Here is a 15,355-nt window from a genome sequence, read left to right on the forward strand (position 1 = left end):
TAGCACAGCGATAGGGCGTTTGCCTTGTGCACAGCCAGCCTAGCCGAGCCAGGTTCGATTCCTCCGACCCTCTCGGAGAGCCCGGCAAGCTACCGAGAGTATCTTGCCCACACGGGAAAGCCTGGCAAGCTACCCATGACGTATTCAATATGCCAAAAACAGTAACAACAAGTCTCAAAATGGAGACGTTACTGGGCCCGCTCGAGCAAATACATTGTTAAAATTAAGTAGTCTGTTTCTGTATATAGCCTGCACTTTAATTTTATCTAGGCACAGTACGTATAGTAATTTGGTTCTACTTTCAAGATTAAAAACATCATTAACAGCTATCTTTAGCTATTAACATTATAGGAGCATGGGCTGGAGAGCCAGAACAAAGGTTAAGATGTCTGTTGTGCAAGTCGACCCTGGTTTGATCCCTGCTACCACATAAGGTCCCTGGAGCATCATCAGGGGTCACTCCTGAGCACAGAGTGAGGAATAGCCCCGAGCAGCACCAGGTGTGTTCTAACCCCACAAACCCCACATTACAGGAGTGGAGGCCAGGGAGAAACTGCCAAGAGCCAAGTGTGCACGCAGAGTTTGTACACGGGAGACCCCGGCTAGATTCTTGGCTCCACATGGCCCCCCGAGACTGTTGGGACTGAGTTCTGACAGTGCTGGGAGAGTCCAGCTGGGTGGTCAAAAACAAACAAAAACAAAATTCTAGGAACACAAAAGGACCTTTGACATTTCTACCTCAATCAGCCCAGTATATTCTACCACGAACAGATTAACAGGCTGCTTTTGTCTGTCACTAAGTATACTTACTGCAGGAGCCATTCGAAAAGGTGGTAAAGAAGATGATATTTCTTGGTCCCCTGCATTGAGGCAAAGACAGGGAAAAGACATGGTTCGAGATGGTTATTGGACTGTGTCAATCTTAGTCACAAAACTCCAAGCAAGTCTAACAAGCTTAGTGTCCAGAGGCAGTCGCTGGATCAACCTCCGGGACGCGAGTCACCTACTCCTGCACTGATGGCCTCAGCGGCCACAGTTTCCCACAGCCCAGCCCCAGGCCCTCCCCACCCATGAGTCCACCTCCACTTTATGGGAACCTTTCAACTGGCCAAACGGAGTTGCTCCAGTCCCTGGCTCTGCCTCTGGGTTTTGCTCAGACTATTTCCTTCTTAAAATGCTTTTCTCTCGTGGAACCAAATCTCAGTGTAAAACCCAGGTCTTCCGTGAAGCTTTCTCTGTTATTCCAACCACAAGAGCACTTTTTGCTACAGCCATCTGGCGTAGTGGCCGTGGGTCTCCGCCAGGGGCTTTTCATCCCCCGAGGAGCATCTGACAACATCTGGAGACATTTCTGGCTGGCACAACTGGGGGAGCTGTTGCTAAAATCTCAAGGGCGGAGGCCAGAGACATTGCTAAACACCCTAGAATGCCCGGCGCAGCTGTGAAGACAAAGGTGCCACAGCTGAGGAGAGTAGCCGTGACTCTGCAGAGCTGTGCCAACTCATGCCAGCCACCGGGCACGGCCAGGCCTACGGTCTAGTGACTTTAATTGTACAGTATTTGCCATATCTTGCCCACTAAACTATAGGTTTGCTTTAGGACAGGTATTATGTTTTATGCTTTGTTTTTCTCCCTCAGAGCCTAGTTTAATGCTTTGCGTGAGCTAAATAATTTAGCTTCTTTATCTCAAACAGGCAACTGGGTCAGAGGTTGAATTATTTAAATTCTGACTTGGAGAGGGAGTTTGCAGGAAGCCAGACTTGGAGCTTAAGAGTGCTGAGAAATCACCAACAGCAAAAGGTACTGGGTCTGTGCACAGCTCTTTAGAGCTTCAGATGGGGCCTTTCAGAATTATAGCTCTAAAGGTGAGTAAACAATTATCAGCAGCCCAGTGATCTTATATTTAAACACTGTACACACACAAATGAGCTACAAAAGCAAAAGAACATTGTAAAGAATATAAAAAATTACTCAGAAATATAGCTTTAAAGATGATTTTGTTGGCTTTTAAAAAAATGTGGTTTTAGTTTAACTGGTAAAACTCTTAAGATACATAAAGTGTTTAAGTTGTGATGGTTTGGTATACAGACGTAAAGTTATGTTTAGGACCACCAAAAGCGAAACAATTTGTTAACTAAGCCACTTTAAAAAGAACCTCTTCCTGATAATGCCACATAAGGTACAAAAACAATTTAAGTTCACAGAACAAAAGCAGGTGTGGTGTGGGTGCGAGTGTGGGGCTGCACAAACCTCATTTAAATCAGCGTCTTCTAGAAAAGGTCACTTGATTTAAGCGATTTTGTATATTTTAGTTAATTTGGTAAGATATATTTTAGGCATTGTCTTATAACTCACATTTCTCTGACTCGCTCAAGAGAGGACATTAGATTCCAAACTCTTCCTTGACATGCTGGGTTGCAGTCCCTGAATGCTAGCTCATGGAGCTGAAACACACCGTTCCCATTAGAGGTTACTGAGGTGTGCTCCTATCAGCCAGCCCGCCCTAGGATAGTGCTCTCCATTTCTGCCTGCTGGCCTGGACAGTCAGCCTGCATCCAGCTTGGGCAAGGAATCAGAGTCCAGCATGTGCTTCTCAGCACTCACAGCCCCTCTCTGGCAGCAAGCTGCCCTCTACCAGGAAACCAGAGGAACCGAACTTGTTCAAATTAGTCAAAGAGAAATCGCTAGAGGCTCAGAGCCTCATCAGAAGCTGAGAAGAATGAAAGCTCTTCACTCAAGTCTTACTCAACATCCCCACAAATTTCTAAAACAAATCACCTTTCACAGAAGGAAAAGAACTAAATCCCAGAGGGATTAAGCCACTGGCCAGCAGCAGAGCCAGGTGAGAACAAAGGAGCCTTGACTCCAGAGCCCCCTCCACCAAATCAACTTTAAATAGGTATGGGTTATGGGCCCCCCACCAGGAGACGTGAATTAATTTTGGTGCCGGTGTGGACGCTCTGGATACTGACCCCACAGTGGAGTGCTGGATACGGCACTCCACTCCCGTAACAGAAATGGATCTACAGGTGAGGGAGTAGAAACTGACACTGCACACAAGTCCCCAAACCAACACTGTATTTGATCTGTTCCAACTGTGTCAGTACTTAGAGAGAACCTTCCCTCTGCCGGGCACAGCTCCTCAATCTCCGGTCTGGTCTGAGCTTTTGATCCTAGCACTGAGTGGGTAAGTCCTCTCTCCCTGCATCTCCAGGTCAGGGGCTGTGTACGTGCTTGCTCACACACCCCTTAGGGCGCCCTGAAGAGTACTTGGCACACAGGAAGTGCTTGGTATTGATTCCTGTGACTTCTGGCAGCACTGTCAGGAAAGGTCTGGGGCTCTGCACGGATGGGGTCTTCTGTTACTCACCATTTGGCCAAACACACTGCTTTGTGGATTTCTTCCCATTTTCCCCCAAAATTCTTGGACACCCACAGGCCATTCTGAAAGATTATAAATGACTTATCAAAATTCCAGCTTTATCCTGTGCAGCTGCTTGCATGACCTTTAATAACTCATCTCCAGTCATTCAGGACAGTAAAAACACATACTGACGCTCCAACCAAGCTGCCGGAGCTCCACACACGCACATATGGTTTATGGGGCCCCTCGAGGGTCTGGGAAGCCCAAATAGCAAATGCTTCTGAAGTGTCTACTATGTGCCTGGCACCGGACCAGATATTCCACTGGGGATATGAAGATGAAGAAGACAAACACTCCCTGATCTCAAGAGGCAACTGGTGCACAAAAAAGAAACTTTGAGACCACGTGGTTAAGTGGGATGGAAACAGGCTCTGGTGTAAGAGAAGGGAGTGGAGGGAACACTGAATCCGAGACGGGTTGTCAGGAGGAGAGCAATGTAACCGAAAGATGGCAAATGAACAGATAAGACACTGTTGCACAGAGACCAGTACAGCGAAGGCAGAGGGTGATAGAATACTGCAGTGTGTGAGGGAGCTGAAAGTCTCCAGGTTCTGAGGAAGCACGGAGTCCAAGGCGAGAAGAGTTCATGCTGGAAGGTGGGGGTGGGGTGGGGGAGGGGAAGAGGTGGGAGGCCCAGCTCATGGAGAGGCAGTGTGGAATCTGGTCTCTACTTTAAAAGAGGCACTTGAGGAAAGAATGTCAAGCAGGGGAGTGACATAGTTTTACTTTTCTTGGTGGAGTATTTGTGTTACACTGGAAAAGGTGGATTTCAGGGGGTCCAAATTAGAAGCAGGAAAAGCAGTGAATAACTGCTCCCTTGGTTAAGAATCACCGAAGCTTGAGCCATAGCAATAGGACAGCGGGTAAGGGCATTTATGTGCCTTGCACATGGTTGACACGGCTTCAACCCCAGCATCCCATGTAGTGCCCCCAGAGGCCTGCCAGAAGTAATTCCTGATTGTTGAGCCAGGAGTAATTCCTGAGCATTGCTGGGTATGGCAAGAGAGAGAGGGAGAGAGACAGAGTGGGAGAGAGAGACAGAGACAGGGACAGAGAGAGAGAGAAAGAGGGGGTGGAGAGAGAGAGAGAGAGAGAGAGAGAGAGGAGAGAGGAGAGAGAGAGTTACTGAGGCTCTAAACCCTAACTTCTTCAATGGTGGATCACGTAAGAATTTCTCAGGACAGAAGGGGCCAGCAGTGGGGAAAGCCTGAGAGGCCCTGCTCTAAAGCATGGTCAGAAGGAATATGTTCAAGAAGAATTTAGAAGCATAATCATGATTCAGCAGAAGTGGAAGATTTCCTGTACAGAGTCGGGCAGGAGGAAAAGGGGAGGAGGGGGATGGAGAGAGAGAGACAGACAGACACCCACCACCAACAGATAAGACGCAATGTGGAAACTTTAGTGAATATTAAGGGGGAAATGGCAGGGAGAAGAGTGCAACAGTGAGTTTGAGACTGAGTCTGAGGCACCCGAGAGTAAAACAGAGCCACTGGGGGGTGGGGGGTGGGAGCTGTGAGAGGAATGTGGAGCCGTGGGGAAGCCGGGCCAGTGAGAGGGACTCAGGAAGCCGGGAGTGGACTTCATGGCTGGTACCTGGAATGGGAGGAGTGGAAGGGATGGCAGAGAGTGAAATAAGCAATGGGGATCTGGACAGGCAAGAGAGAAGCCAAGGGGAGGGCCAGGAAGGTGAGAGGGACCCCAGAAGCATGATGTCACAGCAGGCAAGCAAGTGAGGCTGCCAGGAAGGAGAGACTGGCCAACATTCGCAAATGCAGAAAAGACTGACAAAACAGAGACAGATGACATCAGTTACACTGGCAACACACTGGGCACACATGCTCCTGGGGCCTGCCAGACTCGGGGTGAGGAGAGCCCAGGTACCGCTGCTATGAACTGGAGCTGAGCTAGAGAGAACCCCCAGCGACCCCTCCCCTTGTCCCCTTTCCTCTTTCTCTCCTCTGCTATTGCTCATCTCCCAGCATTTCTCATCAAATAAATTCTACCTAAAAGACAGAAATGGGACTGGCATCACCAAAAGGAATCCATCTTCTCCATCACATTATCTGTACTTCAAGTTCCCCTTATTTGGAAGAAATTTCAGGAATAAAAGTAGCTCCTGCCTATATCTCCCTGAGGCTAGCTGGGCTGATGGGGGACGGGGGGTTAGCGTGGGGGACTCTCATCTCCCTGGAAGGGTCTTCAGTTCAAGCTGCTTGAGGCTGATTTCTTTGGAACCACTACTGAGGCCAGAAGCTTTCCGAGTGGGCAAATTTCCTTTTTCTGGCTCCTGTGGTCTCTCTGAATCAGTCCTTCAGCCTGACTCCGTCCATGCAGGCTCAGAGCCTTGACTTCTGGTGTCCATCGTCCTACCTAGGCTGCCCCTCTGTGCATCCCATCGTGTCGATAGGTCAGAACCCTGTGCTTGGTCCAGGACAGTCATAGAGCAACTGCACTCACCTTTCAGTATGAAGTGGAGGGCATGGTTTAAAGACACCGACCACCTTTCAACCAAAGGTCACTGACTCACTGCAGTCTGGATCAGGGTGCAAGAACACACATCTTACACCCATCACCTGGGAATTATCTGAGGCCGCTGATCAGTAGACCACCCTCGAAGAAATGGAATGAACAGGAGCCATAGAAAGGTAGTATAATTATAGTCATCACAGCCTGGCAACCCAGATGCCTGAATACTCATGATGACAGCCTTATCCTGCAGGAAAGGAAGGGCTGAATGAGCTCCCCAGGGGCCTTCCAGAAGACAAGAGGGAGAGTGAGGGAGGGGCACCGGCTTCCGGGATATGTCCTTGCATGTGGTAGGGTCTCTGGATAGTAACACAGAGTGGCAGAGACAGAAGTTAATATCCTAATATACTTTAAAAACTAACAACAACAAAAATCCTGGCCACAGGAAGGAATCATAACAACACTGGGAGCTTGGCAATTTTGGATTTTGTGCCCCACCCCCACCCCTGGGAGTTTGAAATTCATGCTTGTCCCTTGCAGGAGCAGAACGATCACATTGAACTGTTTTCGTTTGTTTGTTTGTTTGTTTTAGTTCATCATGCCAACAGCAAACATTTATCCACTATTAACAAGTGAACCGATAACAAGACACCATACTTTTCTAAAACAGACAGCAAGGAAACGTGTGCCCTTTACCAAACAGGGGGACACACTGCAAAAAGTGTGACTTCCTTTGACAGAAGTCACTAGAGAGCATCACGACAGAGTCCTCTGAAACAGTGTCTCCTGAGACGATAAAACTGGACTTACTTCAGTGCTGAGAGCTAAAAGATAGTCAGAATTCTCGGGACTGTACATCATCTGAGTGAGAGGATGGAAAGGAAGATTGATCTGAACAAAGTTCTTGGCAAAATCTGATGATCGGAAGATGCGGCCTCCTCGACTTCCTCCTGACACTTCTGCTGTCAAAATCACCTGATCAGGAAGAAGGGACTCAGAATCAGAAAAAATGTGGAAAGCACAGAAAGTTCTCACTCCATTTTCACCAGACACCAGTTAAGAACATTTTAGCTTTAACCTTCTTATAAAGAGGACTAAAGGGTTATAAATTTATACAGTGTTACAGTTATAAACACAGATTAGTTGGTTTGCCACGCTCAAGTATAGTCTCCCTGTTTTGTTTCGGGGTCACACCAGGCATTGTTCATTTGGAGTGCTGGGGATCAAACCCAGGCTATGTAGAAGATGAGCACTTTACCTGCTGTACTATCTCTGCACTATCTCTCCAGTCTTCTTAAGCACAGTATTTAAAACATTCTGAGTTGAGTTAGTGCCATACACCAATAAATCTGAGCACGGCCAATTTAAGATTACCCGGTTTCCCAAGACTGAAATATTGTCTTACTGAGCATACACTGGAACAAAGACACTAGAAAATTATGAGTTGGTGCATCTTGGACAGGAGCCAGAAAAAAAACAAAAAACAAAGGTGTGCTGAATTCATTATGCACTGAATTATTATATTTAATTTTAAAATGCAACATCAATAAGGCAAATATATTGCTGTGCATCACCATAATGGTGGGTCACCCCAACATTAGTGTCTAACAGCCCCGCCCTTGGTTGTCCAGTTCAGCTTTGCCTATGCTTAAATGCCTCTCACCTTCCCAGAGTTCTCAGGACCAATCGCCATGCCAAATTCTGTCCGAATGAAGGTGTTGTTGATCAGGTTTGTAATATCCTTGAAGTTCTTTCCATAGTCCTCACTGAAAGAGGAACACAGACAGAGAATACAGTGAATACAATGCTCATGGGTGCTTCTGGGCTCCTGCCCAGATCCCATTCCCCCCCCCCCCACCCCATGCACCCACATTCCTGAGACCATGCTTCTCCCCTTCCAAGGTCACCAGCCTCGAAGGAGCCATGTCCATCCTTAGCCCTGGTGGCGGCCTGACCAGCCTGAAGGAAATTCTGTAGTTTCACCTGGTAGAGGCTAAACGTCCTACAAAGCACAGGGCAGTTATCAACTTTCTAAATAATCTGACCCCAAATGCCAGCCATACCAATGTGATGAACCCCCAGCAGTGTCAGAGGTGAATGTAAAGCAATTCTGGCAGGAGCAGAGCTTGGGGATGAAGGAAGTGGGGAGCAAGGCTGAGGTGACTCTGGAATTCTAAAGAACAGAGCCTCGGACACTGGACTGAACTGACCCTGACACCTATCCCTCTGTACTTGAGTGATTTGAGTGATTAAATCTCTCACTTTAACTAGCTAGTTATCCTTTTGTGGCATGTGTGGAGTGGAGGAGGGGGTGCTCCCAAGCAGTGCTCAGGAGACCGGAGGCCATTCCTGGCAACACGCAGTCAGCTGGTGCAGAGGTCACGGCTCGGCCAGGCAGGCTGCAACTGGCAGGACATGGGGGCCACTCAGGCCCGTGAGTGGCTGCAGGGCGTGTGCCTCGGGGGCCTCTCTCCAGTCTGCTCCAGCTATTTTGATTTGGGATCTCTGCTGAATGTGGCCCCAAACCGAACAATTCTGTCAATGTGCAGCACTTCTGATACAGCTGGATGCGAAGGAGCAGAAATCTGCAAGTTTTCTCTTTCCAAGAGACTGCCGCCCCTTCAGAGCATTCAACCCACAAAACAAACTAGAAAAAAACAGATGCACTCTCAACTCTCAGACTGTCAAAGCTCTTCCTAAAAGTTCAAACAGTATCATTTAAAGGATTTCTTTTTTTTTTTTTTTGGGTGGTAGTTGGCGGCGGAGGGTGAGGTGGTGGTGGTGGTGGTGGGTGGGCAGGGTGGAGTTGGGGATTGGGGCCACACATGGCAATGCTCGGGGACCATATGGGATGCCAGGGATTGAACCTGGGTCGACCTCATGCAAGGTAAATGCCCTACCCTGCTGGACTATTTCTCCAGCCCCTGAAAGATTTTTTGATTCTTAAAAATGAAACAAAATAAATCACCAGTTATCTGACAGACTGAATATATCCTCTTAAACCATGATCTGTGAAAGAATCACAGAATCACTGAACATGAGAGATGCAGGAGACTGGGGAGAACACCGTGTTCAACGTTCTAATTTTACAGATGAGAAGGTAGAAGAAGGCAATTTATCAAAAGCCAACCAGTTAGTTAAGAGCAAAATTGGAACGACGATCTGCTTCTCTACCACTCAGCCCCAAATGAGAGCCAACTTTTATCTGTTTGTGAGATGTTTTCCTCTACCACCTCCAGTTCTTTCTTTTCTTTTTCTTTTTGCTTTTTGGGTCACACCTGGCGATGCTCAGGGGTTATTCCTGGCTCTACACTCAGGAATTACTCCTGGCAGTGCTCAGGGGGCCATATGGGATGCTGGGAATCGAACCCGGGTCGGCCGCGTGCAAGGCAAATGCCCTACCCACTGTACTATCACTCCAGCCCCCACCCCCAGTTCTTTCTTGATGTGCGTACAGCCTCCAGCCTAGGCTGGCTAAGTGGACATTGGACGCAAGAGGAGAGTGTTCTCAGTGTCACACAAGGTCCTGACAGCATGTGCTTTAGCATGTGGCTGTAATAAGTCTGAGCGATCCCAACTTTTACCATATACTCAGGGAAAAAAACTTAGATAAGCAGAAATTTAGTATGAGCCAATGCACTCCTATATTACTGATTCTTTGGCTTTGGATCAGTTCCTATTTTCCTGTCAGTGGGTCAAAGGATATGTATAAACAATTCCTAGTTCTACAGAGAACAAATAACAAACAGCTCAGACACCCATCAGAGGGGGTTTCCAGGGGCCTGATTATCACTAACTTGTCACTAACAGTCACCCCTTCCTCATGCCATCCCCAGGGACTCTCATAACCTACTGACAAAAATGTTTGCTTTTTAAGAAGTTGCCACAACAAACATCTCCCTGCCCTTCAAAAGAAGCAAACCCCCCCCCCCCCCCAAAATCAGCTAGAGTACCCTTGTTCCAGCACTTTCCGCTTGTTGAATGAACTGAGTGCAATGAACCTGCAGCAGTCTGTGGAAATTTAAGGCAGGTTCAGTGGGGAACTCTGGGGTCTGGGAACGCACCGTAATCTGACCCTCCATTTTCTATTCATCACAAGGCCCCCCAGCACGAAACAAACAGGTAAAGAGGGCATCAGTGAGACACCATGAAAAATACGCATGTCTTTCAAAGTCCATGTACTTAGGCTTATGAACAGCACAAATAGTAAGTTAATAAAACACAAGCCACCTGCTTTAGAAAGCCTTAATAATAATTCTAAACAACAGTCATAATGCATTACTCTCATTCAGAGGTCCCTGAAAATAAATGACCACCTCTGCTGGTATTCGTGATTGCATGTGCATATTGGTCTAGAGAAAATAGTGCTGAGACACAAATATTTTTGAAAGAATCTAATACCTCAAAAGAACAAGTGAAACTTAGATTACTGGTAATTTTCCATTATTAAATAAGTGGGGAAAGGAAGGAATCATTGCATGGTCTTTTGCTAATAAATAACCTCAAACTCCTGGTAAGAAAAGCCATTCAAATATGGGCTTCCAGAAAACTCACATACTGATATCATGCAAATGTCCACACAAAAAACAGACGTTTGTGAGACCAGAGAGGTAAGATAGAGGTTAAGATGCTTGCCTTAACAAGGCCCTCTGGGGTTTTATCCCAGCACATATATGATGCCCCAACACTGTCAGGAGTGGTCCCTGAGCACAGAGCCAGGAGTCTCTGAGCATGCTCCGCAGGGTGTGGACCACTCCACACACACGGAAATACCCACTTGCTTTTAAAGTTCCACATTTTTCACTTATAATATATGGGAACTTTGTGACACTGGGCTTCTTTTTGGTTTGGTTTTTGGTTTGGGGCACACTAGGTTGTGCTCAGGGCTTAGTCCTGGCACAGGGGTGGGGGGGCATTATATGGGGAACCATACACAGGTTGCTACACTCAGGCAAGCACCATACCCACTGAACTATGTCTCCATCATGACACTGCGCTTCTAACCTGGACAGGCAATGAGAAGTAACAACAAGAGTTCTACGATATCTCAAAAAAAATCTTACATTTTACTTTTCTCAACCATCAAACAAGCCCAGAGTATCCTTGCCTGGTTTGGTTATTTCTCTCTTTTTTGGGGGGGTGGGGAAGAGGGTTGGCAGCGGGAGCCATACATGGCCGTGCTCAGGGCTTACTTCTGGTTCGCACCCAGGCATCGCCTCTGGCAGGGCTCAGGGGACCATATGGGATGCCAGGGAGCAAACCCCGTCAGCCACATGCAAAGCAGGTGTTTTACCCACTTATACTGTCTCTGGTCTGTCATTTCTCCTATGTCTTTAACTCATGTTACAGGATTAGTCACTACAAAGTTCAACACGAAAGCCACAACAATGACAATAAGCTCAAAAAATAATTGTTTTGTAAATAATAGTTCAGAGGTTCTCAAAGAGAAACCGTTTCTAGAAAAAAATCACTCAGGGCCCACCTTCTTCAGGCAAACAGAAACAAACTGCTCCCCAATTGCACCTAAGGTTACAGGGGTGGGGCAGTATTACGCACCTTGAGAAATACTGATAGAGTTGATCCTCATTATTTACAGATTTCATACTTGCAAATTTGCTTACTCGCGCAAATGTATTTGCTTTTGTGGTTGGTGGTGGTGCTGATGTTTGGCTTTTAGCCACATCCAGCGATACTCAGGGGTCACTCCTGGTGGTGCTCAAGGGACCCATGTGGGATGCTGGGGACTGAACCCGGGGCAGCCACATACAAGGCAAATGTCTTCTCCGCTGTACTATTGCTCGGGTCCCTCACTCCAGGTATCTCTAACCTGAGTCGAATCAGCATTTTCACAGTCACTGACACGATGGCAGAAAACCGAGTTCCCCCACCCACAGGGCCCAGCTCGCACGTGGCCTGTGCCCATGGTTCTTCCATTCTATCTGATCGTTTCACACTTTTTTCTTTTGCTGGTGACTTTGCTGTGTGAAATAGTCCCTGTCACAGTACTAAAAAGCTGTTTGATGTCCCTAAGCAGAGGCTTTCATGTGCCTATGGAAAAAATACATGAGCTCTGGTAATCTTTGGAAGATGAGCTGGTTATGAGCTCAATGAATGATTGAATAATGTATTAAATGATGTTTTTAAACAGAAACACACATTAAATGGCAGAAATGAGTACTGTGACCAGAGGTTTGCAGGAAAATACTATGACCTTTTCTGGGAACAATGAATCAGTTTCACTCATTTTGTGTCCATGGGCATTTTGCAGAACATAAAGGACTTGAGAATGAAAATCGACTTTAGCTTTTCAGTTAAAGGATCAAAAGGTGGGATGTGGCTTATCAAACCAAAGGGTATAGAGCCAGGAATGATCCTTGAGCACTGCCAGGTGTGGCCCCAAACTTAAAAATAAAATAAAATAAAATAAAATGTGCCAAAGGAACCACAGAGCAAAAACTGCTACCAGATAAATTTACATTTAAACTTAAGTCTCTCTCTTTTTTAAACCCAACTATATAATGCACGTGTGTGTGTGTGTGTGTGTGTGTGTGTGTGTGTGTGTGTGTGTGTGTGAGCCATGCCCTGCAGTGCTCAGGGCTACTCCTGGAGAGAAGCTTGGAGGTCAATCCTAGGAGTGCTCCGGGGATCGTTTGGTGCTAGGGTTTGAACCTGGGCACGCAAAACACGCAGTAAGGCCCACTGAACTATCTCTCAAGTATAACTTCATGTGCTTACTTAGCTTTATTTTTTACATTTCAAAATATTTCCTGGTTGTAGGCCACACAGGTGGCGCTGGGGAATATTCCTGGCTCTGCTCAGAAGATGCTCCTGTCAGTGTTCAGAGAACTGTGTGGCAGTCAGGTCAAACCTGGGCCTCCCATGTGCGAAGCAAGCTGCTCAGTCACTGAGCTCTCTTTCCACTGGTGGGTTTTTATGCTACCGTTTCATTGTATTCTATCCTTACTGAAAAAGGATGCACGTGTCCTATCAAAAATTCGAAAATACAACTTGGAAAATGAAGAGTAAGGTTAGATACTGTAAATAAAATCATGAAACATTTTATCAGAAGGAACACGAGCATGTATCTGGATCCCCTATTTTGATGACCGGTAAGACAATTCTAAGAATTGGAAATAAGGGGCCAGAATGATAGTACTTGCATGCAGTGTTTGCATGCAGGGTGCAGGCAGAGTTTTGCCGTGCATGCAGCCAGCCCTGGTTTGATCCTTGATACTCCATATGATCCCTGAGACCACCAGGAATGATCCCTGTGCAGACCATTCCTTCCCACCCCCAAAAGAAATAATCACACACAAAACTACCCCATAGCCCTATGGAATCAGGTACAGAATTCCACATCACCAAACTGATCTTATAATTTAAACAATTTTTGTTGGTTTTGGAGCTATACCCAGTGATGTTTAGGGGTTCCTCCAGGCTCTGCACTCAGGAATTACTCCTGCTGCTGCTTGGGAGACCATCTGGGGTGGTGGTGATTGAACATGGAAGGCTATGTGCAAGGTAAGCCTTACCCATTGGACTATCTCTCCAGCCCATGAACTAATAAATGAAAATTCAGACTTGAGATTCACTGTATCATTGTCATCCGTTGTTCTTCAATCTACTTGAGCGAGCGGGCGCCAGTAATGCCTCTATTCCTCCCAGCCTTGAGATTTTAGCAGCCTCTTCTTACTCGTCTTTTCCTAATGATTGGAGGCTCTTTCAGGGTCAGGGGAATGAGACCTGTTATTCTTACTGGTTTTGGCATATCGAATACGCCACGGGAAGCTTGCCAGGCTCTGCCCATGCAGGCGGGATAATCTCATAGCTTGCCAGGCTCTCTGAGAGGCATATATTTATATATTTCTCTCTATGATTTGTTGCCTACTGTCTGAACCCCATCAAATATGGTGTGGTAATTATGGAAAATGGGTAGGATTAATGGCTAGGTTTATTTTCTTTTTATCTTGTATTTTTAAGTGAGAAGAAGGTATTTTATGGTCTACTATAACCAAAATACATAGTATCCAAACATGACTCCTTTAAGTTGAAGAAATTGGGGCCAGGAAGATAGTTCAGGGGCCAGGGATGCAATGTAGCAAGCATAAGACCTCAAATTCTCTTCCTGACACTACATGGTCAAAAACCCCAGAACTATCTGGACTAATCCTGGAAGAACCCCTAAGGACTTCTGCTAGTGGGCTAGGACAGCGCCACAGTGAGTCCAAGTACCGAACTTTTGAGTGACCCCCCAGGTCCCCTTGGCACTGCTTGGGAGCCCCCAGACAGAGGACATTAAAATACTATTCTATTTTCCCTAGCCATTAATGCCCATCTATTTTATTATATCCATATCTTTCAAAATAAATTTTTTCCGTGCAGATTTCCCAAAATCTTCTTCCTCCAACTTGACCCTGGGACAGAGGATTGTGTCATCCTATTCCTGTGAGTTCTGGGAAAAACTCCTCAAGAGCAGGTAACCTGTGTCCAGCTGCCTCTGATTTGAATCCCAAATAAGCCCTTGGCCAAATAAGATCTAGCAGACCAGGATGACCCAATACGCAACACAATCAGTATTGTCAAGAACAGCAGGAGGGTCTTCAGAGCAGATTCCACAGGTTCCTTGGCTGGTCATGGGCATGCTCAGCACTCGCAGATCAACGCCCCCCTCCCATTCTGAAGGAACACGTGCTCTCTGCCAGTGTGTGCAAAGAGAGCGTCTCAGACCAGGATGGATGAGCACAGCTGGAGACATGTTTACAGTTTCCACCTAAATTCTGGAAGAGTTTTCACTTTACACAGGAGCATTTCATTTTTCATTTCATTTCATCATCCTGTTATTCGTCAATTGCCTCGAGCAGGCCCCAGTAACGTCTCTTTCATCCTTGCCCTGAGATTATATTCAAGACTATTTAGGAGAATGAGACCCATCATTGTTACTGGTATTTGGCATATTTGGTACGCCACGGGGAGTTTGCCAGACTCTGCCCTGTGGGCAGGCTACATTCGATAGCCTGCAGGTTTGTCCAAAGTAGGAATAAGACAATAAGATGTCATAATCACGTTCAAATGACTCTGGATAAAAACAGAAATAAATAAATACTGCTGTACATCTTTGGGGAATAAGAGGCCCTAGTACCATTTTATTAGGCCAAAACAAACAGGATTCTTTAGTAAAGTGTACATTGGAGGGTTCCTTACAAGTCTAGATAAATAAAGGATGAGAAAAGGCTGAATCGAGGGACTGGAGCGATAGTGGATAGGGTGCTTATGTTGCATGCAGCCATCCTGGATTACCTCCAGCATCCCACATGGTCCCCTGAGCACCAACAGGAGGGATTCCTGAGTGCAGAGCCAGGAGTAACCCCTGAACACAGTCAGGTGTGGCCCAAAAAGCTGAGTCAGATGGTGATAGGTATTTAGACAGTAATAAAATGATAGAAATTTAGAGAAAGCATAAACATG

The 15,355-nt window shown here is 46.4% G+C and overlaps 1 protein-coding gene across 2 annotated transcripts in view; it reads right to left on the reverse strand.

The window, feature by feature from the left end:
• The window catches only part of SORT1 (sortilin 1), a 74,990-nt gene that overhangs the window by 22,574 nt on the left and 37,061 nt on the right, over nt 1-15,355 (reverse strand). For both annotated transcript variants that reach the window (XM_056139107.1, XM_056139106.1), the window contains exons 4-7: nt 7,554-7,656; nt 6,701-6,865; nt 3,371-3,444; nt 811-860 (exon numbers count right to left, since the gene is read on the reverse strand). In XM_056139107.1, the coding sequence (XP_055995082.1) occupies nt 811-860; nt 3,371-3,444; nt 6,701-6,865; nt 7,554-7,656 (392 nt within the window). The remainder of the gene's footprint in view (nt 1-810; nt 861-3,370; nt 3,445-6,700; nt 6,866-7,553; nt 7,657-15,355) is intronic.

Source organism: Sorex fumeus, unplaced genomic scaffold (genome assembly GCF_029834395.1).
Source record: "Sorex fumeus unplaced genomic scaffold, SorFum_2.1 ptg000131l, whole genome shotgun sequence".
Lineage (NCBI taxonomy): Eukaryota > Metazoa > Chordata > Mammalia > Eulipotyphla > Soricidae > Sorex > Sorex fumeus.